Here is a 27,428-nt window from a genome sequence, read left to right on the forward strand (position 1 = left end):
AAATGCTACCAAAAACTCAAGCACAGAGGAGAAAATAAGTTTCTACGACATTAAATGTAAGTTAATAGCTGTAGGAACTAAAAAAAAACGGAGAATTTGTTTTTATACCTTCAATACACACGTTGAATTCACGAACAATATTATCTATAAATATACATTTAACTAATAATAATAATGTAATATAAACTTAAAGTAAAAAATATATTTTCATGCATGCTTGTGTTGTGTGCTTTTACGCAATCCTTTAAAAAATGCGGCAAAACGGGCTTTAATTAATTTCCTCATAAAAAACGAGCTACATCTTTCTGTGTAATTGCGGTATCGTTCGTGCTGCCGTGAAATCTAAATAATTCCAAAATGTTTTTAAAAGTCATCATTGCTATTTTTTGTTTTCCTTTGCTAATTCCGGTCCAACAGAACTCAGTTAAAAATTGTTTTGTGAATAGTAAGTCCAAAATTTCGATCATTCTATTGTCTGGAGTAATTTCAAAAATATTGTCTTCCAACCATGAAGAAATTTCATTAAAATAATTTATTTCATTCAGATTTGCTTCAAAAGTTTTGATTTCTTCTTCACTGCTGATAATTTCAAAACCTATGTTAATGGTTTTGCGGCGTAGGTTTACGGGAGTTATGGATTTATCTAGTAAAATATCTAACTTTGTGGCGATGGTTGAAGTTATGTGTTCTAATCTGTCCAAACGATGATTGATTTCGGGGTTGAAATTCGGTATTGTTTTGTTCGTTTGAAAATCCATCTTGCGTATTATTGTTCCAGTGGCGTTTTCTAAGCTATCTAATCTATCACTAATTTTGGAATGTTGGTAATCATGTAATATGTATTGCCCAGTTTCAGTGTCATCTTCCACAACAGCGTTTTCTTGTAAATATTGCACTGAACTTTCATTTAACGCGCACTCGAGCTCGGTTTCTAGCATTCCCAGTCATACAAAGGCGGAGTCTCTTGGTCGAGTTTCTTTTGTTCTCATTGTCAAGTTTTGAGTCAAGTCGGTTTCGAGCAGAAAACCGACAGGAAGACGAACTTCGACCTTCACGCACACACTCTCACCGCAGCGTATATAAAGCGGCGCGTAACCACGCCCGCTTCAGTCGCCCGGCGGCTTTTGCAGCGTGTGGACCTACGTCGGATCGTAGCAAAAATATGATTCTATGCAAAACAAAAGGGGGGTGGGGGAACTAGCACCACTCTCTGGCTCTCTCGTGAGAGCCGTTATCAGAGAATGATACTCTTTTTCCCCATACTATTTGCGTGGCGATAGTGCTGTAATGAAAGAGAATATTGGATTAAGTCGGTCGAGCAGCAGCAATAGGTACATCCTCAGGGTCGCGCGAGTAGCTTGGCTCACGTGCGTTGCTAACGGTTTATAAACAAAGCCTAACGGGAAGGATTTTTGTCAATGAAAATTTTGAAAAACATTCAAATGGCTTGGCGATTGGCTGTTTTTAAATAAAACATAAAATTTGAGGCATTTTGAAATAATTTTTGCATTGAAAAATAATGAAAAAAAATTGTTGGTATAAGTTTTAGAACTTTTCAAACACCATAAAAAGATGTATTATTTTATTCTTTACATTTTTGTAGAACATCATTTTTATCTATCTCTGCTACTTTTCTAGTTATTCTTAAAAATATGTAAAAATTGTGGAAAAACCACTGATATGTATAGAAAAACTACATTTCTTATTCTTAACTACTTTGTAGAACAATGTATGTATCTAACACTTAAACTTTTCTTGCTATTGTTAAATACTCCCGTGTGTTACCGATCGCCACAAAGCAATGTCTTCGAATGTATCAAATTATACCTAGTTTTGATCATTGAATTTGTGCGCTTGTCCTTCAAATATCCTAGGAAAAAGTGTTCCAATTGTTTAGTTAAAGTGTTGCCAATACTTTACAACCGATGGTTTATAAATAAAAAATAATTTAAGTACGATTAAATGCAGAAATCCACACACGCCAGTCAGTTGGACGCTTTAAATGAGAGGTTGAATATGTGGGCTTCGAGCCGCATATGCTGAGTTGCAAGGCGCGTAAGCTGCATGGACAAAACGCGACTCTAAATCGGCAGACGCGAGCACAGTACACAGGTACCTGTCGACACACGCGTTATCGGTCGGTCGCTTTGAATGTGTTCGCCTATGCGTACATAGGCGCGTAAGCTGCAAGGACAAAATTTAACTCTAAGTCGGCAGACGCGAGCACAGTACACAGGTACCTGTCGACACACGCGTTGTCGGTCGGTCGCTTTGAATGTGTTGGTGCGTTGCGATATCCGTATACGCGCGATGGAGGGCGTGGATCGCGTACCGTGATTTTGCGTGTGTATCACGTGTGTGTTCGATTTTTTATTTCGCGTCGCATGTAGGCCAAAACGAGAGATCCGAATACAAAATGGATAGGCGGAGTCCAATTGCTGGTTGGGTTCCTTCAAAATCAATGTTTACTTTGCTGCGAGAGTTTTGGGTAGGTTTTTTTTTGTCGTGATTTTTGGAGTTCTACTTCACTTGAATCTGTCGCAAACAACAAACACATTTCCTGAATATTCTTATTCGCTTCTGCCAATGTATCAATTCCGGAACGCTTAATTTTGCACAAAACCCTTTCACACGAATTGGCTGGGACGCTGGCGTCATTTTCGATTAGTTCGTTAAGTCGATCCTTCTGCCGAACATTTGGCCACATTAGGTATGATTTTCCTTTGCTCGTTCCTTGTATCCATGGCTCAGGAACTGCTAACAGCTCCTTATGGCCTCTTGCATCAGTCGTTTCCACGATATTGAAAGGCATCTGAAGAAATGTTATAGTAATTATTTACATGGAAAACATGGTATTAAGAAAATGTTAATGCACTAACACTTTAACGGTAAAATTTCTTACCTTTTTGTGCGTTTTTGTTGAACGCAATGATTCGCTTTTGAATACATTTTTCAATATATCACTTCACAGTACTTAACAGTAGAACCAGGAAAGTGATCACTCTGATATATATATATGATATATATATGATATATATATATATATATCATATATATATATATATATATATATATATATATATATATATATATATATATATATATATATATATATATATCATATATATATCATATATATATATCAGAGTGATCACTTTCCTGGTTCTACTGTTTAGTACTGTGAAGTGATATATATACAAATATATATATATATTGTTCGGAATGTTTAGAAGAATTTGACACGTCCGTACTCCTTCGCTTCCTTCCTTCGCGTTCAATTGGAAAAAATCTCAATTTCTTAAGCCTGAAGTAGAGTATTTGGGATATGTTATTAAGGATGGTACTTATCGCATTTCGCCGAATAAAATAAAAGCAGTGCATTCTTTTCCGGTCCCAAGAAACGTTAAACAGTTACAAAGGTTTTTGGGATTAACTAGTTATTTTCGTAAGTTCATCGAGGGCTACGCGATTATAGCCAAACCGCTGACGGACTTGATGCGTAAAAATGTTGAATACGAGTTCGAACATGTGCAGTTGAATTGTTTTGACTGGTTGAAGAAATGCTTGGCGTCCGATCCTGTGTTAAAGATCTACGAAGAAAAGGCGAAGACGGAAGTGCATACAGATGCTTCAAAGGAGGGTTATGGAGCAATCTTATTACAGAGGGGCTCAGACGATCAATTTCATCCAGTTTATTACATGAGCCATCAAACGAATGATGCAGAGAAAAATTACAGTGCGTACCATTTGGAAGTGTTAGCTGTTATGCGAGCGGTGGAGAAATTCCGTGTCTATTTGCTAGGGATACCTTTCAAGATTGTAACAGATTGTTCGGCATTTCAACACACTTTTAAAGCAAAAGAACTCTCTGCGCGCATAGCTAGATGGGCTTTAACGCTGGAAGAATACGATTATAAGGTTGTTCATAGGCCAGGAACGTCGATGCGGCATGTACAGGGTGAGATTAAAAAACTGCAACAAAGTAACAATTCATATTTTTTGTATTTATTTTTTTAATTTAATGAATGTAAGCAAAAAATGTCGAACATAACATAAAATTTCGTAATCAATTTACGTTTGTTCGAATTGGCCACCTTTGGCACGAATTATGGCCTTTAAACGGCCGATGAAGCCGTTGCATGCTGCCCGAAAGTGACTCTGCGGTATTTTGGCCCATTCTCGGCGAAGCGCTTGCTTGAGCTGATCGACACTTTGGTATTTTTTAGTTCCAACCTTATTTTCCAAAATACCCCAGGCACAATAATCCAACGGATTGGCATCTGGTGATTTTGGTGGCCATTGTGCGGTGGAAATGAAGCGTGGAATCTCATTTCGTAACCATTCTTGTGTGGCGCGTGCTGAGTGTGATGGTGCTGAGTCCTGTTGGAATGTCCAGGGTCTGCGACCAAAATGTTTGCGTGCCCAGGGCTTCAGCGTTTGCTCCAAAATATTTTCACGATAGATTTGCGCATTTAATTTGACCCCGCTGTCGATGAATACGAGCGGTGAGCGACCATCGGCGGTTATGGCGGCCCAAACCATCACCATGGCCGGCTTTTGAGTTCTGGTGGCCAACCGAAGATGCAAATTTTCAGCTGACCTCTCTGGCAAGTAAACCCGATCGTTTTGTTTGTTCACAAACTGCTGGATAACAAATGGTTTCTCATCAGAGAGAACCAAATTCGGTAATTCACCAAGTTCGGCCAAGCGAAGCAACTCCTTGGCTCTTGTTAGTCTAACTTTTTTTTGTGCATCGGTAAGATCTTGCACTTTTTGGAACTTCAAAGGCTTTAGTCCAAGCTCGTTTTTCAATATTTGTCGAATCGAATATTGCGATATGTTAAGCTCACGAGCCATTTGTCGGCCACTGCGACGTGGATTTCGTTGAAGCCGCTTCTTCACTTTTCGAACCATATCTGGCGATGTTGCTGTTTTTTTTCGTCCACTTCCTTGACGTCGGGCTACGCTACCAGTATCACGGTAACGAGCGATGGTACGAGACACAAAGGATTTATTAACATTTAAATGCTGGAGGGCTCTAACGATAGCCACTTGGGGTTTTCCAGCCAAATGTAAAGCAATTACGCTGTCACGCTTGAGCTCCATCACGAATACTTAATTTTCTGTTTACTCCAACAATAAAATGCTTTACTACACTTGTAAACAATATAGTGAGCTGTCACTGGAAGAAATTTGACAGCTGTCAGAGGAGCGGTTCAAAAATAACAACAACCTGAATTTGGTTGCAGTTTTTTTATCTCACCCTGTAGATGCCTTAAGTCGGGCTATTATGATGATATCAAATGATCCGGTGATAGAGATGATCATAACTGCACAAAAGAAAGACGAAAGAATTTCGGCCATACGACAACTACTTAAAACTCAAACATATGACGACTACTGTATGAACGGTCAAATTGTGATGAAGTTAGTGAAAGGAAAAGAAGTAATAGTCGTACCGACAGAATTGCAAGGTGAAATTATAAGAAGGGCCCATGAAAACGGACATTTTGGTGTACATAAGCTAGAGGATGTGATAAGTCGAGATTATTATATTCCAAATCTCACGGAAAAGATAAAAGGGAAGATTGAATGTTGCGTAAAATGTTTGATTGCAGAACGTAAACGAGGTAAAATAGACGGAATGTTGCATCCAATAGAAAAAGGAGAGGTGCCGTTCGACACCTTTCACGTTGATCACGTAGGTCCCATGGAGGCTACTGATAAGATGTATAGATATATCTTTGTTGTGGTGGATGCTTTCACCAAGTACACGTGGATATATCCGACGAAAACGACAGCTTCTAATAAGGTTATTCAGCGATTGCGGAATCAAAGCGATATGTTTGGAAACCCACGAAGAATAGTGAGCGATAAGGGATCTGCATTTACGTCCAACAGTTTCAAACAATATTGCGAAGAAGAGAATATTGAACATATCGAAATAGTTACGGGCGTGCCGCGTGGCAATGGACAGGTCGAAAGAGCAAACCAAGTAATATTAGCCATGCTAACGAAATTATGTGTAAACGATTCGCGAAAGTGGTATAAACATGTTGGAAACGTACAAAAATGGATTAATCTGAATGTACATCAGTCGACTAGGGTCACACCTTTCCAAGCGATGTTTGGGGTGACAATGCGGCATAAAGAAGATTTGCGTTTATCGGAATTGATGGAAGAAATACGTGTAGCACAATTTAATGAGGAACGTAGTGCTTTAAGGGCTGAAGCTATTGAAAGAGCTCAGAGTAAGCAAAAACGAAATTATGATCTACGCGCTAGGGAATCAACAAAGTATGAAATAGGAGATGTGGTCGTGGTACAAAGAAGTCAATATAATCCTGGAAAGAAAACAGCGCCGCAGTTTTTAGGTCCTTACAAGGTTATAGAAAAGATGTCCAACGATCGTTATAAAGTAGAGAAAATTAGTGGCGAGGGCTCACAGCATACAACGACGGCGTCGAGCCAAATGAAGAAGTATAAGGTAGAATTAACTACTGAATGAACATCCGAGGCGGATGATGTGTCAGGAGAGGCCGTGTGGATGTGTAAGGATGTGTTTGAGAAAAAAGGAACACGCAAGGAAAAAAGGAACAGGAAAGGAATCGTGAGAGTGAGCGAAGCGGGAGAGTAGTGTGACGGAAGAGATGAGCAAGTCAGTTGCAATAAATCAGCGAAGGAGTACGGACGTGTCAAATTCTTCTAAACATTCCGAACAATATATATATATATATATATATCTATATATCTATATATATATATATATGTATATATATCACTTCACAGTACTAAACAGTAGAACCAGGAAAGTGATCACTCTGATATATATATATGATATATATATGATATATATATATATATATATATATATATATATATATATATATATATATATATATATTATCATCTTATCATACATCTTATATATATATATATATATATATATATATATATATATATATATATATATATCATATATATATCATATATATATATCAGAGTGATCACTTTCCTGGTTCTACTGTTTAGTACTGTGAAGTGATATATATACATATATATATATATATAGATATATAGATATATATATATATATTGTTCGGAATGTTTAGAAGAATTTGACACGTCCGTACTCCTTCGCTGATTTATTGCAACTGACTTGCTCATCTCTTCCGTCACACTACTCTCCCGCTTCGCTCACTCTCACGATTCCTTTCCTGTTCCTTTTTTCCTTGCGTGTTCCTTTTTTCTCAAACACATCCTTACACATCCACACGGCCTCTCCTGACACATCATCCGCCTCGGATGTTCATTCAGTAGTTAATTCTACCTTATACTTCTTCATTTGGCTCGACGCCGTCGTTGTATGCTGTGAGCCCTCGCCACTAATTTTCTCTACTTTATAACGATCGTTGGACATCTTTTCTATAACCTTGTAAGGACCTAAAAACTGCGGCGCTGTTTTCTTTCCAGGATTATATTGACTTCTTTGTACCACGACCACATCTCCTATTTCATACTTTGTTGATTCCCTAGCGCGTAGATCATAATTTCGTTTTTGCTTACTCTGAGCTCTTTCAATAGCTTCAGCCCTTAAAGCACTACGTTCCTCATTAAATTGTGCTACACGTATTTCTTCCATCAATTCCGATAAACGCAAATCTTCTTTATGCCGCATTGTCACCCCAAACATCGCTTGGAAAGGTGTGACCCTAGTCGACTGATGTACATTCAGATTAATCCATTTTTGTACGTTTCCAACATGTTTATACCACTTTCGCGAATCGTTTACACATAATTTCGTTAGCATGGCTAATATTACTTGGTTTGCTCTTTCGACCTGTCCATTGCCACGCGGCACGCCCGTAACTATTTCGATATGTTCAATATTCTCTTCTTCGCAATATTGTTTGAAACTGTTGGACGTAAATGCAGATCCCTTATCGCTCACTATTCTTCGTGGGTTTCCAAACATATCGCTTTGATTCCGCAATCGCTGAATAACCTTATTAGAAGCTGTCGTTTTCGTCGGATATATCCACGTGTACTTGGTGAAAGCATCCACCACAACAAAGATATATCTATACATCTTATCAGTAGCCTCCATGGGACCTACGTGATCAACGTGAAAGGTGTCGAACGGCACCTCTCCTTTTTCTATTGGATGCAACATTCCGTCTATTTTACCTCGTTTACGTTCTGCAATCAAACATTTTACGCAACATTCAATCTTCCCTTTTATCTTTTCCGTGAGATTTGGAATATAATAATCTCGACTTATCACATCCTCTAGCTTATGTACACCAAAACGTCCGTTTTCATGGGCCCTTCTTATAATTTCACCTTGCAATTCTGTCGGTACGACTATTACTTCTTTTCCTTTCACTAACTTCATCACAATTTGACCGTTCATACAGTAGTCGTCATATGTTTGAGTTTTAAGTAGTTGTCGTATGGCCGAAATTCTTTCGTCTTTCTTTTGTGCAGTTATGATCATCTCTATCACCGGATCATTTGATATCATCATAATAGCCCGACTTAAGGCATCTACAGGGTGAGATAAAAAAACTGCAACCAAATTCAGGTTGTTGTTATTTTTGAACCGCTCCTCTGACAGCTGTCAAATTTCTTCCAGTGACAGCTCACTATATTGTTTACAAGTGTAGTAAAGCATTTTATTGTTGGAGTAAACAGAAAATTAAGTATTCGTGATGGAGCTCAAGCGTGACAGCGTAATTGCTTTACATTTGGCTGGAAAACCCCAAGTGGCTATCGTTAGAGCCCTCCAGCATTTAAATGTTAATAAATCCTTTGTGTCTCGTACCATCGCTCGTTACCGTGATACTGGTAGCGTAGCCCGACGTCAAGGAAGTGGACGAAAAAAAACAGCAACATCGCCAGATATGGTTCGAAAAGTGAAGAAGCGGCTTCAACGAAATCCACGTCGCAGTGGCCGACAAATGGCTCGTGAGCTTAACATATCGCAATATTCGATTCGACAAATATTGAAAAACGAGCTTGGACTAAAGCCTTTGAAGTTCCAAAAAGTGCAAGATCTTACCGATGCACAAAAAAAAGTTAGACTAACAAGAGCCAAGGAGTTGCTTCGCTTGGCCGAACTTGGTGAATTACCGAATTTGGTTCTCTCTGATGAGAAACCATTTGTTATCCAGCAGTTTGTGAACAAACAAAACGATCGGGTTTACTTGCCAGAGAGGTCAGCTGAAAATTTGCATCTTCGGTTGGCCACCAGAACTCAAAAGCCGGCCATGGTGATGGTTTGGGCCGCCATAACCGCCGATGGTCGCTCACCGCTCGTATTCATCGACAGCGGGGTCAAATTAAATGCGCAAATCTATCGTGAAAATATTTTGGAGCAAACGCTGAAGCCCTGGGCACGCAAACATTTTGGTCGCAGACCCTGGACATTCCAACAGGACTCAGCACCATCACACTCAGCACGCGCCACACAAGAATGGTTACGAAATGAGATTCCACGCTTCATTTCCACCGCACAATGGCCACCAAAATCACCAGATGCCAATCCGTTGGATTATTGTGCCTGGGGTATTTTGGAAAATAAGGTTGGAACTAAAAAATACCAAAGTGTCGATCAGCTCAAGCAAGCGCTTCGCCGAGAATGGGCCAAAATACCGCAGAGTCACTTTCGGGCAGCATGCAACGGCTTCATCGGCCGTTTAAAGGCCATAATTCGTGCCAAAGGTGGCCAATTCGAACAAACGTAAATTGATTACGAAATTTTATGTTATGTTCGACATTTTTTGCTTACATTCATTAAATTAAAAAAATAAATACAAAAAATATGAATTGTTACTTTGTTGCAGTTTTTTAATCTCACCCTGTACATGCCGCATCGACGTTCCTGGCCTATGAACAACCTTATAATCGTATTCTTCCAGCGTTAAAGCCCATCTAGCTATGCGCGCAGAGAGTTCTTTTGCTTTAAAAGTGTGTTGAAATGCCGAACAATCTGTTACAATCTTGAAAGGTATCCCTAGCAAATAGACACGGAATTTCTCCACCGCTCGCATAACAGCTAACACTTCCAAATGGTACGCACTGTAATTTTTCTCTGCATCATTCGTTTGATGGCTCATGTAATAAACTGGATGAAATTGATCGTCTGAGCCCCTCTGTAATAAGATTGCTCCATAACCCTCCTTTGAAGCATCTGTATGCACTTCCGTCTCCGCCTTTTCTTCGTAGATCTTTAACACAGGATCGGACGTCAAGCATTTCTTCAACCTGTCAAAACAATTCAACTGCACATGTTCGAACTCGTATTCAACATTTTTACGCATCAAGTCCGTCAGCGGTTTGGCTATAATCGCGTAGCCCTCGATGAACTTACGAAAATAACTAGTTAATCCCAAAAACCTTTGTAACTGTTTAACGTTTCTTGGGACCGGAAAAGAATGCACTGCTTTTATTTTATTCGGCGAAATGCGATAAGTACCATCCTTAATAACATATCCCAAATACTCTACTTCAGGCTTAAGAAATTGAGATTTTTTCCAATTGAACTCAATTCCGTTTTCACTGGCAACTTTGAACAACCTTTTCAACGTGGTAATGTTCTCTTCTACATTGTTAGTCGCAATGATCAAATCATCCACATAGACTAATATTTCACCGCTTTTGATCAGTTCACGAAACGCGTTGGCTACAAACCGACTAAAACATGCTGGACTATTACACAGACCGAATGGAGCACGTAGAAATTCGTACTGGCCTGTATGTGTCACAAACGCTGTATACTTCTGGCTAGACTTCTCTATCGGCACGTGAAAGAAAGAGTTTTTTAAGTCCAGCGTTGTGAACACTTTTGCCCCTTGCAACTTATCGATTTGGTCCTCCATATTCCTCATTGGAAACCAATCCTTCCTTATCGGTTAAGCTCACGATAGTCCACGCAAACCCTCATCGTACCATCTTTTTTCTTCGCAAGCACTACAGGACCAGCAAAATCACTGGTACTTTCTCGTATAATATTTGCGTGCAACCACTCGTTCACTGTTCTTTCTAGTACCTCCTTTTCTTTAGGGGCAAACCGTCTTGGGTTGGTTTGCACCGGGTGTTCGTCTTCGAGAATAATTTTCATTTCTACTGTGCTTTTTACCTCTTTACTCGGATCATAGTTCGAAATTAGGGCTTTAATGTCATTTGAATATCGTTCCGGTACGTCGATTTCACTGTCATACGGCATGATCCCCATAATTTCATATTCGTCTTTCTTACACACTTCCACCCCGTCCGTAGTCACTTTCACATCGAAATATTCAAGTGACGCCGTTCCGAGTACAGCCGCAAAAGACATGCATTTATTTGGCACTAGATAGAAAAACACGTCGCGGTATTGGCTGTCACCAATACACACATCAATCTTAAAAACACCCTCTGCAGCGATTTCGTTGCCGCCAAAACCTTTAAGTATCATTGTAGTGGTGGATAGGCACGGCTTCCCAATCTTTTCGTAGGTGTAGTTCGTCATTAAATTCATTGGACTGCCGGTATCAAACAAGGCGTTCACAACTACCGGTCCTACTCTCACTGGTATGAACGTTCTTTGCAATCCTGCTAGTTTTCCAGACAGCAGCCGTGATGTATAATCGTCTTCGCGATTAGCGTCACTTGCAGGAATGACGTCACTGTGAACAGATTCTACTCTTGGTCGACAAATCAGCACATTCTGTTTCACTTTCGTGCCACCTTTCGTGCATTCGCGTGCTCTGTGCCCAAACGTGTTGCACGAAAAACATTTGGGGCCTTCGGCTTTCTGCGGACATTCCGCGGAAACATGTGATGCTTCACCACAATTGTAACAGTTTTGTTTCCTGCTCACTTTGTTGTCCTTATCAGCGACACGTGTTCTCTCTTTTCTGCTTCCTATATCGTCTCGTTTGGGTTTGTTCTTGGAATTCTTCATCACCTTTTCGAAATTAAACAATTTCTTCTTCAGCCGTTCGATGCTTTGTACTTCGTATAACATCGTTTGGTGATGTTCATCGTCCGTAATACCGTTTACTATATATTCACAGAGGCTAGGTTCGTCGAGTTCGATAGGTAGCGCTATCCGTTGCATCTCGTAAATATAATCACGGATGGACTCTGAATTCTTCTTCTTACGGTTCGTCAGCGCACGATGTACATCGCTTGCCCGTACGCGTGGGGCAAATTCTTTTATCAGCGCTTGTTCTAGCTTCTTAAAACTGCTGAAACTGCTTCGAAGCGAAAATACAAAACGTTTCGCTGTTCCAGTTAATTTCTTTCGGCACATTATCAATTGTTGCTCGTCATCCCATCGTGCAGATTTGCAAACGCTTTTGAGTTGCATCAGCCATAATCGTACGTCCTCTCCCTCCTCTGCACCGAAGGATTCGATACTCTCTTCCATATCACGAAAAGAGTAAACCTTCATACGGCGTGGTGCGCATCGTCGAGTTGGTAAAGGTGTAGAAGTATTTGTTCCATTCGCCGTCTTGTACAGATCATTAGATTCGTCATTTTCACTCGCGTCGTTGTCCTCTTCGTCGTACTCGTCGTTGGTGCTTGAGCCGTCATCATCATCGCTTTCCTCGTAATCGCGGTGTGAGTCGTCTTTCTCACACATACCGTCAACCGCACGTTCCGCGTCTTTTGTGTGTGAGTCGTCTTTCTCACACACGCCGTCTTTCTGCGAACTGCGATCGTCCTCATCATTTTTATATCCGGAACTCGTCATATTCCGATGGTTAATGATTTCTTCCGCGATATCACGTTTTCCACCGATGGCTGGCAAGCCAAGCTTTTTGCACTCGCGGATCAACCCGACTTTGGTGAAGTTTTCACATAACTCCTCGATCGTAGCCATTTCGTCGTTAGTTCGTCGTAGTCCACTTAAATCGCTTCACGTTCCACTTTTTTGCTTCACTGTATCAATATCCTTCATATCCCGGTTGAGCCCCCATGTAAGTTCGGAATGTTTAGAAGAATTTGACACGTCCGTACTCCTTCGCTGATTTATTGCAACTGACTTTCAACGGCCAAAATTAAAGAGTGCTCTTTCTAACCGCTGTTGCTCTACTGCTTGCTCTCTCGCCGAATCGAAAGCTCGCTCGATGACTCTCGATATTCTCATGCTGTTCGCTTCTTCGGCGTCATGCGCTCTCGCTCGTGCTCATTATTGTATATTGCGCACACACATGTGCATTTTCTTCGTCAAATTTGCCGTGTGAAAGAGTACATTTTTGCACCGGTTTTTGATATGAGGAGCTGGATGGTTTTGCAAGCGCGCTGATGTTTCGGATGAAAATCCTGTCATAAGTTATATGGCACGATATGTAGAAGAAGGTTTAATGTATAATTTTTACTATTCCAAACAATTATGCTTGTAACACTAAACGGTGCCATTATTACAACGAGGTCATTATGGCAACGAACGGTACCGCCATGTATATCACAAAAGGATCGGTTGCTTTAAATTGAAGGATCTGTATTTTGCATCATCCGAAAAAATAAGACACTACACAAGCAACCAACTCCAGTGATTACATCGAAAGTGTTGAAACACTTTTATTTTATCAACATGAGTTATTTGAACCGCGATCGCCGTACCGGTGCTTTTTACAAACAGGTGGCTAAAATCATAAAAGTGGACGCGGCCGAAGAAGCTGACCCACCAGCGGGCTCTAGCCGGAATGGCAAGCTCTACTGTTGGGTGTTAATTTGTCGTGTAAAATAAGGGCTTCGCTTTTTCAGTTTCCATCGAAGCGGTTGTGGAATTACCTGGATTGGTAGATTTCAGTCCATGTCGATCGACGAAGGCACCCGTTACTGGGCGCTATCTAACAACGAAACGCATCACAATTTGATGCACGTGCACGTTGAACTTCTGCGTACTGCTTCTGCGTTTGATACTTCTGCATGCCAATGTCACCGGAGCAGACCATAACCTATCCCTCCCAGCAGAAAATATTCATCTCCAAAGTGTTTACCTGTCCACGGTTCACATTGCAGACGAACGGGGGAACGCATGGTTTCTGACCACGGACGGCACTATCGACTAGCTGCAGTCTGCCTCGGATGGAATTGTAGATCTAAAATCACTCCTCTCACATACGCAAGCTATTTTCATCGCTAAGATTCTCCTCAACAATATTTGTGCCCCATCCTTACTATTTATATTCATTCCGGCGGGCCTTACCTTTTACGGCCAAAATGATCCTTTTCTGCGAGCTATGAAATCATTTAACTGCTTTTTTATCATTTCGATTATAACATCTCGATATCTGCTTTTCGGGCCCGACTAATTAATTACTCCTTACAATCCTCTATGTTTAGTTTGCTTAATCTCTGTTTATCTGTTTGTTTAAGATTAGACTAGAAGATTCGGTTTGTTAAGCCTTATGGGCGAACAAATTATTTTCCATATACGGAAACAAATTATGTCCTCTACACAATCATTGTATATCGAGCAAAGGATACACCCGTGACCTGTCGAACGGTGCTGATCTTCTGTGTTTGGCCAGTTGACTTTTGGAAAGTCAACGGAAATAACATTAACATCTTACATATTTTCTGGTCAAACATGTCATTTTACTTTGCGCATAAATATGTACACATTTACATTAGCTGCAGACCACAGCACTAATTTCGTGAACGCACCATTCATCTGTTGCTACATCTAGAACGTAATATCTAGAACGTAATAAAACTATCTTTGAGATTGTTATATCTTAAACCACAACAACTACAAAATGCAATTGTTTTTTGTTCAACTTCCCATAGCTGGAGTATGTTAAATAAATGATAGAGTTCAGTTATGGGTTGTTTTCTAAAAAAGGATTTGGTGAACAGCAATCGTCTGATGCAGACGATTATTAACGTCTGCGCGAGAAATTTACCAGCGCAAAAACTACTCTACTTGTGGCTTGTACTCCGGATCTACCGGTAGGCCCTGATCTAAATCCTCTAGCTGTTCCTCAGTTTCTAGCGGTGCTAATTCAAAATCCGAACGAGGGAGAAGCCCTTCATTTGGTCTGGTTGCTGTTGCAAATTCCTCAATCGCTTTTCTTTGCTGAGCAGCGTCTCTTTTAATGTGGTTGTTCTAGAAACGATTTATCTTCCACAATAATCCACGGGACATCGTTGCCAAAAACAGTTTTGTTTTCCATTTCGACAATTTCACAAAAGAACACAAACAACTCAAAACACAAGGAATACACTAAATAATCACACCAAAAGAATATCATTTGACTAACTAAAAAAACCGCAACATATTATTGCGCACACCCATTACACAACATTTTGATGCATCCTCGAACCAAAACCATGACATCAACGCAGCAGATTAAGATTTAAGTTTCACGCGCTGCGCGTAGAATAAAACGCAGTCGTTATCAACTCTCTGACACGCTATCGCCTTAGCATCATCTTCAACGAGCGCCGCAAACACTCATGGTAAGAATCCGTTCAAATCCACTTTCTCTTCAATAGTTTCCTTACAGAAATACAGACCTGAGCAGGTTGGCAAATATCACAATAATGTCTTCCCCTCACTTTCCCCACACACAGCTGATATGTGGTAGCAGTAGCAGGACGACAGAACAGCACATTCCAAGCCAAAAAATAAATGCACCTCCACCACCTTAATTTATTTTTTTGCCTTTCGCTAAATTTCCGTTCGTTAAATTTTGCAAAAGCTAAAAAAAGCGCTTTAGCCAAGCCACACACCTCAAAACGCGACCGAGCTGAGGTCAAACCTGCTTCCCTTGGCACATAATCAAGACCGAAACGCGACGTCCAAAAACGGTCACGATTAGTTCCAAGTTTTGGGTCGCACGACCTTTTAGGTAGATACTCATATCATAAGTAGATGCTCATGTCTTTTGTAACATGGATCATGTCGTATTACACTTAAAGTAATCGTAATCTGTAGACTATATTTTATATAGTACATAGTAATATAACACAATAAATGAAAGACGTTATAAGTACAGTTAGCACAACAGTCAGCACAACACATATTCAACACAAAGGCAGCATAATGCATACTCAGCATAAAACATAGCGCAACGTATATTCCTACAGCCATGATCGCACTACATAAACAGATCGCGTTTCGTAAACAGATTGCGCCGCAGCGTAAACAAATTCCCGTGCAGCGTTACATCGAACAAAGAGCACAATCGCGTTGACACCAAGAGAGCTGACAACGCGCATTCAACATAAACATCCATTCCCAAGATCAACCGGCATCCACGCAAAACAAAGCAAAGGCAACATAGTTCCAGTTGAGCATTCAGACGAAGCAGTTCTAGTTAGACATTCAATCTGTTAAGACTTAGTTTTAAGTTTTAGTTAATAAAAACATATTTTTTTATGGCCAAACCAGCCATGTAAAAATTAACTCATCGCCAGTCGACGTGGGATGCTTATGCCGCCGCAGAGGGAGCCAGCAAATACGTAAGGTGGGCCCACCGGACGATCCCGGACATCGGATCGTGGCAGTCGCGGAACCATGGAGAAGTAACCTTTCACCTGTCGCAGGTATTATCTCGTCACGGATTCTTCCGACAGTACCTCTGCGACATGGTTTTCACCTCGTCCCCGGACTGCACGTGGTGCCCTGGCGTCGCGGAGAGTGCTGAACATGCCATGTTCGTGTGCCCTCGCTTTGCTGCCATCCGGGGACAACTGCTGGGCGGTGTTGTTCCGGAGTCGCTGGTAGGCCACATGCTCCAGTGTCCGGAGAACTGGAGTAACGTGTGCGAGGCCGCCAAGCGAATCACGCAGGCGCTGCAGCGAGACTGGGACGAGTTCCGGACTATGTTGGCGGCCCAGGGTATGCTGCCAGACAACGTCCACCGTCCGGACCCCGAGGCTGTTCGACGGGCTCGATACGACGGGCGGAGGCGGACACCTCCTCGCGTTAGTGGGTTGTACGTGTTATAATATCGAGGTCCAGCGGGGCAGTAGAATGCGGCCGATTAAAACCGGAATAATAAGGATGGGAATTCTCATGTACAAAGGGAAAACGGAATAATACAACACTTGAAAATAGGACAAATAAAAAGAAAGGTGCATTCGTGCACGGTACTAGGAGGCCGCATTAGGCGGCAATTACGTTCTCACTTCCTACAACAACAACCATCGCGGGTGATGGGGTGTGATTTGCGAGAGAAAGCGGTAACAATAGTAACAATAGTTTCAAAAAAGCAATACAACAATAGTTGTACAAAAAAAAAGCCAATTATCCCTGTTTAGGTGACATTCGAGCAGTGAAGCAATTCGGACAAGGTTTGTTTGCTCCTGAGTGCGATCGAAATTATTGGTGCAAAAATCCCATTGAGAAACTCGAATTCATTCATAATTCGTTGATAAGAGTGCGTTGTGACGGAATCGAGTGAAAACCGGGTCAAAATCAGTTCATTAGTGAGCAAAATAAGTGTGTGTGTTTTTTTTTTTTTTTTTACAAGGAGTTTGAAAATCTTCAAAAGACACCACTAGGGGCGACATGGGATTTTTACCCAGTAAAAAACTCTCCTTGGACCCTTTTTGCACCCTCCCACGGGATCACCTCGCGGTATTACTTCGTGGGAGGGCCAGTGCTGTGGCACTCAGTCTTCGTAGGATACACGCACAATAACACAATAACGCACAATAACAATAACACTCACGAACACGCACATTTCACAGACGCTCACTGTACACACATTTCAACATTGAACACTGAACACTCAGGCGCGACCATTCAGCTGGTCCTCCCTCCACTTCCGCTGTAGCTCCACCAGGATCAGACGCATCGTTGTGGCTGTGGCTTCCCACAGATCACCGCTCTGCAACATCAACTGCATCAGGTTCGATCGGCATACCTCCGTTCCGCATTTGTTGCTCAGCTGCTGGCGCTCCTCGGCGAATCTTGGACAGTGGAACAAGACATGTTCCGCCGTCTCATCAACGTCCACGCACGCTGAGCACCGAGGCAAGGAAGCGTGCCGGAATCTATGTAGGTAGCTCCTGAAGCAGCCGTGACCGGACAGGAACTGCGTAACGTAGAAATTCACGTCACCGTGCTTCCTACCCAGCCATGATGTCACGTCCGGGATCAGCGAGAAGGTCCATCTCCCGCTCGTTGCGCTGCTCCAAGTGTTCTGCCATTTCTCCATCGACGCAGCTCTGTTTATCGCTCTCACTGCTGCGGTGAGTGGTTCCCCCGAACGTGCTTGCCGAAAGTTCTTCCGGTCCTCCTCGAGGATGATACACAACGGCATCATGTTCGCAATCACGCATACCGCTTCATACGATATGGTACGGTACGCACTAGCAACCCGCATAGCCAACCGCCTGTACACCTTGTTCACAGCATTTTGGTGCTGCTTCTCAGTCAGGATGTGCGCCCAAACAGGCGCTCCATATCTCAACATGGACGTGGCAACGTTGGCATGAAGAGACCTGATGCTGCTGCTCGGTCCTCCTATATTTGGCGTGAACGATGCCAATGCGTTTGCGGTGTTCATAGCCTTCCTGCAGGCTTCCTCGAGATGGTCCTTGAATCTCAGTCGGTCATCGATTTTAACCCCAAGGTATTTGAGATTCCTGACAGACTCAATGCGTTCTGAGCCTACCATTATCGATGCCTTCTGAACCTCCTTGTGGCTGCTGATGAGTATGAACTCGGGTTTTGCGTGTGCAATCTCCAGCCTCACTGATTTCATCCACTCGTCGATCCTTCCGACAGCGTCCGTGGCTAGTAATTCCACCTCCTCGATGGACTCGCCGGTGACCGTCAGGGCGATGTCGTCTGCGAAACCGGTTAGCTGTGCCCCTGGAGGTAGTGCAAGGGTTAGCACGCCATCATACATGACGTTCCACAGGGTGGGACCAAGAACTGATCCATGTGGGACGCCTGCCGTGATGTTTACCGTCCTTACGCCTTCTTCCGTGTCGTACTGCAACACGCGTCCGTTGAGGTAGCTCCTCAGCACCCTGCACAGATACGGGGGAACACTCATGCCCTGCAGCGCGACCGCAATCGCCTCCCAGCTGGCGCTATTGAAGGCGTTTTTGACGTCAATGGTGATGGCCGCGCAGTAGCGAGCTCCACACCTCTTCCGCCGAAACGCCGCATTACCATTTTCCAGCACTGCATTCGGATTCCGCGTTGCTGAAAGAAGGGCTCAGCACCGGAGCGTCATGCGTCGGGAACAGCTGCTCAATAATACCCTTGAGCTTTATGGGGCATCGTTCAACCGGTTCGTGTTTCCTCTCTTTCCCCATTAGCACCTTGAAGGCGGACCCCCAGGGCTCGCGAGCGACGGTAGCGCAAAGCTCGTGGAAATGTCGCCTTTTGCTTGCCTTTATTTCCCTTTTTAGGTCCGACCTGGCCGTAACGTAGCTTGCCCTCAGTTGCTCCTTCGTTACAGGACACCTCTCCCGTTGCAGCTTCCTGCGCACCGCAATGCATTCGTCCCGATGCCTTTTGATGGATGTGTTCCACCAATAGGCTGGGGATTTTGCGTTTTTCGGCGCCTTCCTCCTGGGCATCGTGGCGTCGCACGCCTGGGCCAACGCTGCTACTAGGCCCGAAGCATCGAGAGTCTCCCCGAAATCGCCGAAGTTTAACGCCGCCGCAAACAGTTCCACGTCGAACAGCTCGGTTTTCCAACCTCGGATACTCGTCGAGGGGACAGGTGCTGGGCTGCGCCTTCTGTTGACGTAGTACCGGACTACACGGTGGTCACTGAGAGTGTATGCTTCACTTACTCGCCAGTTTAAGCTCTGCGCCAGAACGGGACTACAAAACGTCACATCAATAATCGACGTCCTGTCGTTCCTTCTAAACGTGGGAGTAGTGCCAACGTTACCCAAAACCACGTTAAATTGGGCAAGGGTCTCGAGCACCGCGTCTCCCCTGCTGTTAGTCCGTTTACTGCCCCATTCAACTGCCCAGGCGTTAAAATCTCCAGCGATGACAACCGGAGTTCGCCCGCAAAGCTCCGTTACTATGTTGTCCAACATTTCGGTAAACTTCTCCAGGTCCCACCTTGGGGGTGCGTAACAGCTGCAGAAGTAGACTCCATTCACCACGGCGATGGTAAACCCTTCGAAGGCACAGGATACAACTCTTTGTATCGGGAATTTTCCCGTTGCCCAGATAGCTGCCATTCCCGTTTTGTCCGACACCCAGTTGTTGCTTCCGATTGGTGTGCGATATGGCTCCGATATCAAAAGCACATCACCGTTTTCCTCCACCGTTGCTTGCCACAGGAGGTCCTGTGCCGCCTCGCAGTGATTCAAGTTGACTTGAACTACTTCCATGTCTTTCTTGCGGCCAGGCAATATGTTCCACCGACTTGGTGTCCGTTGTTACCCGGCGGACATATCAAGCAAACGGCAGGTTTGGTGCACGTGCGTGCTTGGTGGCCCTTTTCTCCGCAACGCAGGCAGTTTTCTCGTCGGTCCGGGCCTTTGCAGTCACGCTGAATGTGGTCAAACTCCCAGCAGCGGAAACACCTTCTGTTTGGCGGGAGGATCCGGACGCGGCAGATGGACCAGTCGATCTCCAGCTCTCGTTCAGCTACTAACATCGCAGACTGCCTAGCAGGCACCCTAACGAAAGCGGTCTGTGTTCCGTTAAACGCCGGCTTCAGCTTTACGTCGAGTTTATCGCTGCCCAACTCGAAACGGCCTCGTAGCGCGCGCGCGCGCGCGCGCGCGCGTGTGTGTGTGTGTGTGTGTGTGTGTGTGTGTGTGTGTGTGTGTGTGTGTGTGTGTGTGTGTGTGTGTGTGTGTGTGTGTGTGCGCGTGTGTGTGTGTGCGCGTGTGTGTGTGTGTGTGTGTGCGTGCGCGTGTGTGTGTGTGTGTGTGTGTGTGTGTGTGTGTGTGTGTGTGTGTGTGTGTGTGTGTGTGTGTGTGTGTGTGTGTGTGTGTGTGTGTGTGTGTGTGTGTGTGTGTGTGTGTGTGTGTGTGTGTGTGTGTGTGTGTGTGTGTGTGTGTGTGTGTGTGTGTGTGTGTGTGTGTGTGTGTGTGTGTGTGTGTGTGTGTGTGTGTGTGTGTGTGTGTGTGTGTGTGTGTGTGTGTGTGTGTGTGTGTGTGAATACATTTCATGTTCTGACCATATTTTACGGTCGTTTCGTTGTGTTATAAAAATGAACATTTTACACTTTATCTTTGTTGCCGAAGCTACAGACACATATGTGGATTTGGCGGTATATCGCAGACAATTGCGTAAAAAATTGGACCCCATGAGTTTATCCGATACAGCGTAAGTTATTCAGTATGAAGCCGTGTGGTGTGTGGTATGGTGCGCTATCAAATCTTCTTTCTATTTTCTATTTTCAGATTTAAACGTAACTTCCGCCTGAACAAAACCTTGTACAATCTCGTTTTGCAGATGATTTAATCGGAAATCTCACCACATCACAACAGAGGACTTTCGGCAAAGGAGAAGTTAACGGCAACGTTTAAGTTTTTGGCTCAAGGGTCTTACCAAGGTGTTGGTAATGATTTCACCGTGCCGATGGCACAGTCGACCTTTTCGGAAGTCTTAGATGAGACTTTGCGAGCAATGGAGAAGTAATTGGCACGGTACATTTCGTTGGAAATGACGGAAAACGAAAAGAGCGATGCCGTAAATTACTTCTACCAGAAATCAGGTATCACTGGCGTTGTAATGTGCGTCAATGGTTCCCATATGAGAATTCTTGCTCCTCACGACAATCCTGCGGCTTACTACAACAGGAAAGGATATTACAGTTTAAACGTGTCTATGGGAAGTTAAGCATTTATTTAAAAAAATATATATAAAAGATGATCAACAAAAAATTGTTTTGCAGATATGCGACAACAGAAAACTTATAAGATTCGTCGATGCAAGATTCAGCGGCTCCAACCATGATTCTTGCATTTTTAGCATGAGCCCAGCATATGTTTTTTTTTAACAGAAGTGGAGAAACGGTGATAGAATGTTTAAATTATTGGGTATGTTTCAATGTTAATAGCACATGAATTAAACTATTACTAACATATTTAATATCTATCTCTTCTTAGGTGATTCTGCGTATCCTGCCAAGCCTTGGCAAAAGCCAAGCCTTAAAAAGCCACACAGAAATGCCACCCCCAATTCACCAGAGGCAAATTTCAATCAGCGGCTTTCGAAAGCTCGAACTGTGATTGAAAATACGTTTGGTGTCCTGAAAGGAAAATTCAGATGCATCCTTGGTGAAAGGCTGTTAAGATATGCGCCATCTAAATGTGCGCGTATTATAAATGTCTGCTGTGCCTTGCACAATCTCTGCATTATTTATAACATGCCAGAAGAGATTTTGTAGATATAGATGAATGCACCACTGTCGAATGAGCGGACTGACGAATATTATGCTTAGAATATTATGGTTAGTATTTTTTATGCTTAGTATTTTTGCTTTTTATGTATTTTTGTATTTTTATGTTTTAATACTTAGTATTTTTTAGTATTTTTTGCTTAGTATGTATCTAGTTTTGTATGTACGCTTGTTTCATGTAAATTTAAAAATAAAAATGTTCGAATAAAGGTTTATACGACTACTAATTTGTATTAAAGGTTTTAAATTTTTCATTTTACTTCATATGAACGCATATATTAATGCATTAAGATTCATTAGAGAAATTCATTAAAGATAAATAGTTTAAATTAGCATTAAACCATGTAGTATCACCCGTAAATTATTAATTATTAAGTATATTCATGTAAATTAAGTATGGACAAAAAGATAAAATAAAATCAAATTAACGTTTTTAGTAAATTAATGTGGGACAGAAACATCAGTTTTTTTTTAGAAAAGCCAAAATCTCTTGTTGAAATTGCAACGTGCCATTCACGTATGTTTCGTGCAACTCATTAAATCTTTGTAAGTTTTGTATGATCCGCTCGTTTTGCTGGATGACCGTTTGCGTGAAGTCCTGGTTTATATTTATTGGTTGTGGTCCTTTTTCTGTGGTTGTTTTCTGATTTTCTTGTAGCTTTTGGTCTGGTGTGTTGTTCTGTTCTTGGTTATCTGTTGTGATGATGGGTGGATTCTGAATTGCATGTACAGTTTTTTTTGGTGGTGGTTCGTGACTTTCGGGAGTGCTGGATGATCCCGGTTGCTGTTCTGTTTCTTCTATTAAAGCAGACACTCCAATACAATTTGAATCAGGTACAGCTGCAAGACTTTTGTCCAAATTTGAAATCGCCAAAACGCGTTCGTCGAAATCATCGATGGTTTGAAATTTTGCCACTCCTCCACCTGTCATTTGCTGCTGTTTTCTATTTTCCGTTAATTTCCTTTTTGTGTTGTATTTTTTTTTTCATACCAAACCTAGGACAGAAATGAAGAGAGAACGAAGGTTGTTAGAAAACACTTCTACCATAACTCTTTAATCACTCTTTGCCTTTCTTTTCCCGATTTAGAGGGTGGTCCTAATGCATTTAATTGCACGGAAACTTCGTCCCAAAAACTGGTCTGTGCGTTTTTTGTAGTACCCCTTGCTACATCAGGATTTTGCTCCATTATCTCCAACAGCTTGTGCTGTTGGAGTTTCAAAACCCGTTGTCCATATTGTCGCCTGCGATGCAATTGTTTTTAAACAAAAATTTATTTTAACCCATTTCAATTACACACAAATGCTCGTTATCATTCAGAGCACTGGGCAGAAATTACATTCTATCAAAACCCTCTTTGGGCCACAGATTTCACAAAATTTTTAAAACATAAACACTTACATAGGTTCATCCTTTTTCCCACTCATACTGTATTCCGAGGAGCACGTCTGACCACTTGAACTGAACTTGAATCGCGGAATGATAACCGGGAAAGGATAATCGAAAGGATAATAGGAATGGTATCGAAAAACGTGTGCATTATTTGCTACACTTTTTCCACGAATTTGGGTACCTGTTATTTGTTTGTACCCCAAGCCGGTGCGTTTCTCTGTGTGCATAGAGCAACCGCGTTGCGTGAGTAAGAAATGGTTTCCATCTCACTTCTGCGTGTAGTGTCCAAAGTGTCCATCGTTTTGTGCGTGTGAACTATTCGCGGAAGGTTGCAAACGAACATGATGATCATTTCCTTTGTGCAGTGCGTTGCCCGCGATGATTGTTCCCGTTTTTTTTCAAACCATAAACGTGGGGTGGTTGTTTTTTTTCTTTACACTCCATACTTGCTTCGACAAGCGCATTGAATTTGGAGCTAGGAAAAAAACATTCGTGCATGTTGTGGGTAGCGCGTACTTCTTTTGCACACGAATCGGCATAAGCAGCATGAAGGATCGTGTCGTCTTTTTCCTCTTATGGGGTTTTCTGCGTCGATCTGCTACAGTGCATTGTACTGATTAAAGGATGAATTTAGAGAATGGGTTGGTATGGGTTGAATTCCTTAAAAATGATGTTGTGTGCTGTATGTTGGTAGTGCGTCTTTACGCGTAAAAAATTAATTCGCTCAGCTGTTTTACTAGGAATTCTTTTTTAAAAAAATAATAACAACAACAAAACGTTAGGGCAGTCCGGTGGTGTATTGGTACCGACGCCGCTTGCTGACATGACAGGACCGGTTCAAATCCCATTCGGACCAAACCCCCGTAGCAAGGACTGACTATCCGGCTACGTGGTAAAAATAAGTCGATACGATCAGGCCGTCCCACGTGGCAAAATCCCACCCATACATATACAAAACCTTCTCAATAATTTCTCAATACCTTCGCGAAAGGCGTCGTTATTGAGAAGGTTTTGAACATGTGTGCGTGTTCGTGTCCCTCCGGCGTTCGTGTCCTCTTCGGGTATCGAGACATATTTCTTTCCATGTGTTAGTGTTAGTTTTCCCTTCCATTTCTTTCGTTCTTTCGGCGACAAAGGAAACACAGTACGATACACTTGCAACACGAAATAATTAACTTTAATTTTATTATAAAAATATTTGTTACATTACTTTCACACTATTTTCACTGCACTTTGAACAACCAAAACCAAGAAATAAACGAACAAAAATTTCCACTATTACGGCTGTATGAAAGCAGCCTTCCCTCGCTGTGCACATCCCCCTGGTCAAACAAGCGCTCGAACCTGTATGCAACCCCCTAATTTCGGTTCACATGGCTTCAGCCTCTTGCAAAATTAGGGGATTCGTTATATGAAAATAGGGGAACATTAGGGGATGCAGCTACGTGCTCCTGAGGGTGTGTGAGTGAGCGTTTGCAGCCCAGGGGTATGCATGTGTGTGTGAGATCGCTCGGAATGTGTATGTAGTGGTGATTTTCGTTTTCTTTCGCCCAGCTGATAAAATTTTAATTGCTAGTTTAATAAAAAAAAGTTGATTTTTTATTGACTACATTGTTACATTTTCCTTAAATATAAGCTTTAAGAATAAAAATATAAAAATAACCCTACTTCATTCATTGAATGTTTTCGTACCGCTTTTTACCGTATTCTCTATAATTAGCAGGATCATTTTTAAAAAATTTGAATAAAAAAAATTAAATTCATTCCGCATTCCGAACGCATTCCGACGTCGCCAACAACGGTAGATAGTATGCAAAGGAATTGGTTGCATTTCTCGACATCTCGGCAACATCTCGTTGATTACCATTTTCTTAATACGTGTCCTTCATCATATTTTAGGCCATGCTTCTCCTCGATATGGGATATGTTGTTTTTCTCCTTCCATGATGATTTCACTAGAATTGAAAAGAAAATATCGTCTTGTATTAGCACTACGAAAGTTATCAATATTGTGCTCATTCGCTCAACAATATATCGTAATCGCAGTCGTATTGCATGGTTTAGTAAGAAATGTTTCAGGTAGGAAGCAAATTTTTTTCATTTAGTGCTACAACCATTGAGACGACGGAAAAAAGAAACATTCTTCATACAAACTTCCACCACTGTGATGCAAAGATTTATTTAGTTATCATATTTACCTTTTACGATCTGCAACGATGAATTTATTCGTTGTATTAGATCAAACGATCGATTTCGTTTTCTGTAAATAGGATGAAATTTTAAGAGGATAAGATAATTAAATAGATAATTTATAAAAATATAATAATTACACATTAAGTAAAAGTAAAATGGTATTTACTTACTTTTAAGCTATGCTTCTGTCCTCGTTGTACGCAGCTGAAGCATATGCTACCGTATGTCCAAGGTTGGGTATATGGGCTAGTCCAACCCTTTGGACTGTGAGTCCGCGATCCGCTATGCTGCGCCAATCTGGCGCGATGGACTGGAGATCCAGGAGTGTTGCCGGCTGCTGCAACGGGTGCAGCGGAAGACAGCATTGCGGGTATCGCGATCGTTCCGTACCACGCGGTACGAGACGGCGGTGATGCTGTCGGGCTTGCTGCCGATCTGCTTACTGGTGGACGAAGACCACCGCGTCTACCAGCGCCTTCGAGGAGCCGACGGAGCAGCAACAGTGAGCAGCAGGTGCGCCGCGAGGAACGGGAGCGGACGTTGCAGCTGTGGCAGGAGCGATGGGATACGGATGCATCGTGCAGCGACGCCAGCCGCTTCACCAGATGGGCCCACCGCACCATTCCGGACGTTAGGGCTTGGCAGTCCCGGAAACACGGAGACGTGACTTTCCAGCTGTTGCAGGTGCTCTCTGGGCACGGATTATTCCGTGAGTACCTGTGCCGATTGGGTTTCACGTCGTCCCCGGACTGTCGCCGATGCCCTGGGATGGTGGAGTCGGTGGAACACGCTGTCTTTCATTGTACGCGTTTTGCCGCAACCCGACAGGAGCTCCAGAGTCCGGAGCAGCTATCGTACTACCGGAAATCCTCTGTTGAAAGAAAAGGCAGAATTTAGATAATGTGGTGCTGGTAGGAATAATAATAATGTTTAAAAAGTGGGTATATATGCAAGCAACCTAATACTATGTGGTTGAAACAACCCTTCACACGGTTGATGTCATGTACAATGAGTAACACTTTAACCACAGTGCTTTTACAGACTACAATAAACCAATGGTAATTTGGCAACGGATTGAACGATAATTGACACACGCTAAAAGTAAGTTTGACCACGGATCACACACGACGGAACCGCAATCCGAATTCTGAAAACGGAGCGTCGCGGATAGCAATTCGGAAAGCGAACATAACAAAGCAAACGTACAAAAAGCTCACTATCAAGTCACGGAAACTCACTATCCAATCCACACATGGATATTGAAAAACATCGTCTTCTCTATCATTCCGAAAGGTCATGGAGGAGACAATATTTGCTGTGGTTCCCGAATTAGAATCATCTCACTCGATCGAGGAATCGTTCACCTAACCTCACTTTGCGCCCACAACACCAAACTAAGCGTTGATCATATAATTGGTTTATTGGTTATAACCGTAAATTAAGGCACAACTATATTGATACAACACTGTTAGATCACTACCTATTTGATATTACACGATTT

General features: G+C 42.4%; 2 protein-coding genes and 2 pseudogenes across 2 annotated transcripts; 1 reads left to right on the plus strand and 3 right to left on the minus strand.

The window, feature by feature from the left end:
• Nucleotides 1-207: 207 nt before the first annotated feature.
• Nucleotides 208-2,812, minus strand: LOC128307516 (uncharacterized; annotated as a pseudogene).
• Nucleotides 2,813-10,906: 8,094 nt separating this feature from the next.
• Nucleotides 10,907-12,871, minus strand: LOC128307517 (uncharacterized). Its single transcript, XM_053045397.1, has one exon. It carries the CDS (start codon nt 12,869-12,871, stop codon nt 10,907-10,909), a length of 1,965 nt encoding a protein of 654 aa, XP_052901357.1.
• A 4,867-nt stretch (nt 12,872-17,738) lies between these two features.
• LOC128307518 (uncharacterized) lies at nt 17,739-20,319 on the minus strand. The gene is made up of 2 exons (XM_053045398.1): nt 19,179-20,319; nt 17,739-19,144 (listed from the first exon to the last, which is right to left on the minus strand). Exons 1-2 carry the CDS (start codon nt 20,317-20,319, stop codon nt 17,739-17,741), a joined length of 2,547 nt encoding a protein of 848 aa, XP_052901358.1.
• An 830-nt stretch (nt 20,320-21,149) lies between these two features.
• LOC128307519 (putative nuclease HARBI1) lies at nt 21,150-22,331 on the plus strand (annotated as a pseudogene).
• The last annotated feature ends 5,097 nt before the right edge of the window (nt 22,332-27,428 follow it).

Source organism: Anopheles moucheti (assembly GCF_943734755.1).
Source record: "Anopheles moucheti chromosome X unlocalized genomic scaffold, idAnoMoucSN_F20_07 X_unloc_1, whole genome shotgun sequence".
Lineage (NCBI taxonomy): Eukaryota > Metazoa > Arthropoda > Insecta > Diptera > Culicidae > Anopheles > Anopheles moucheti.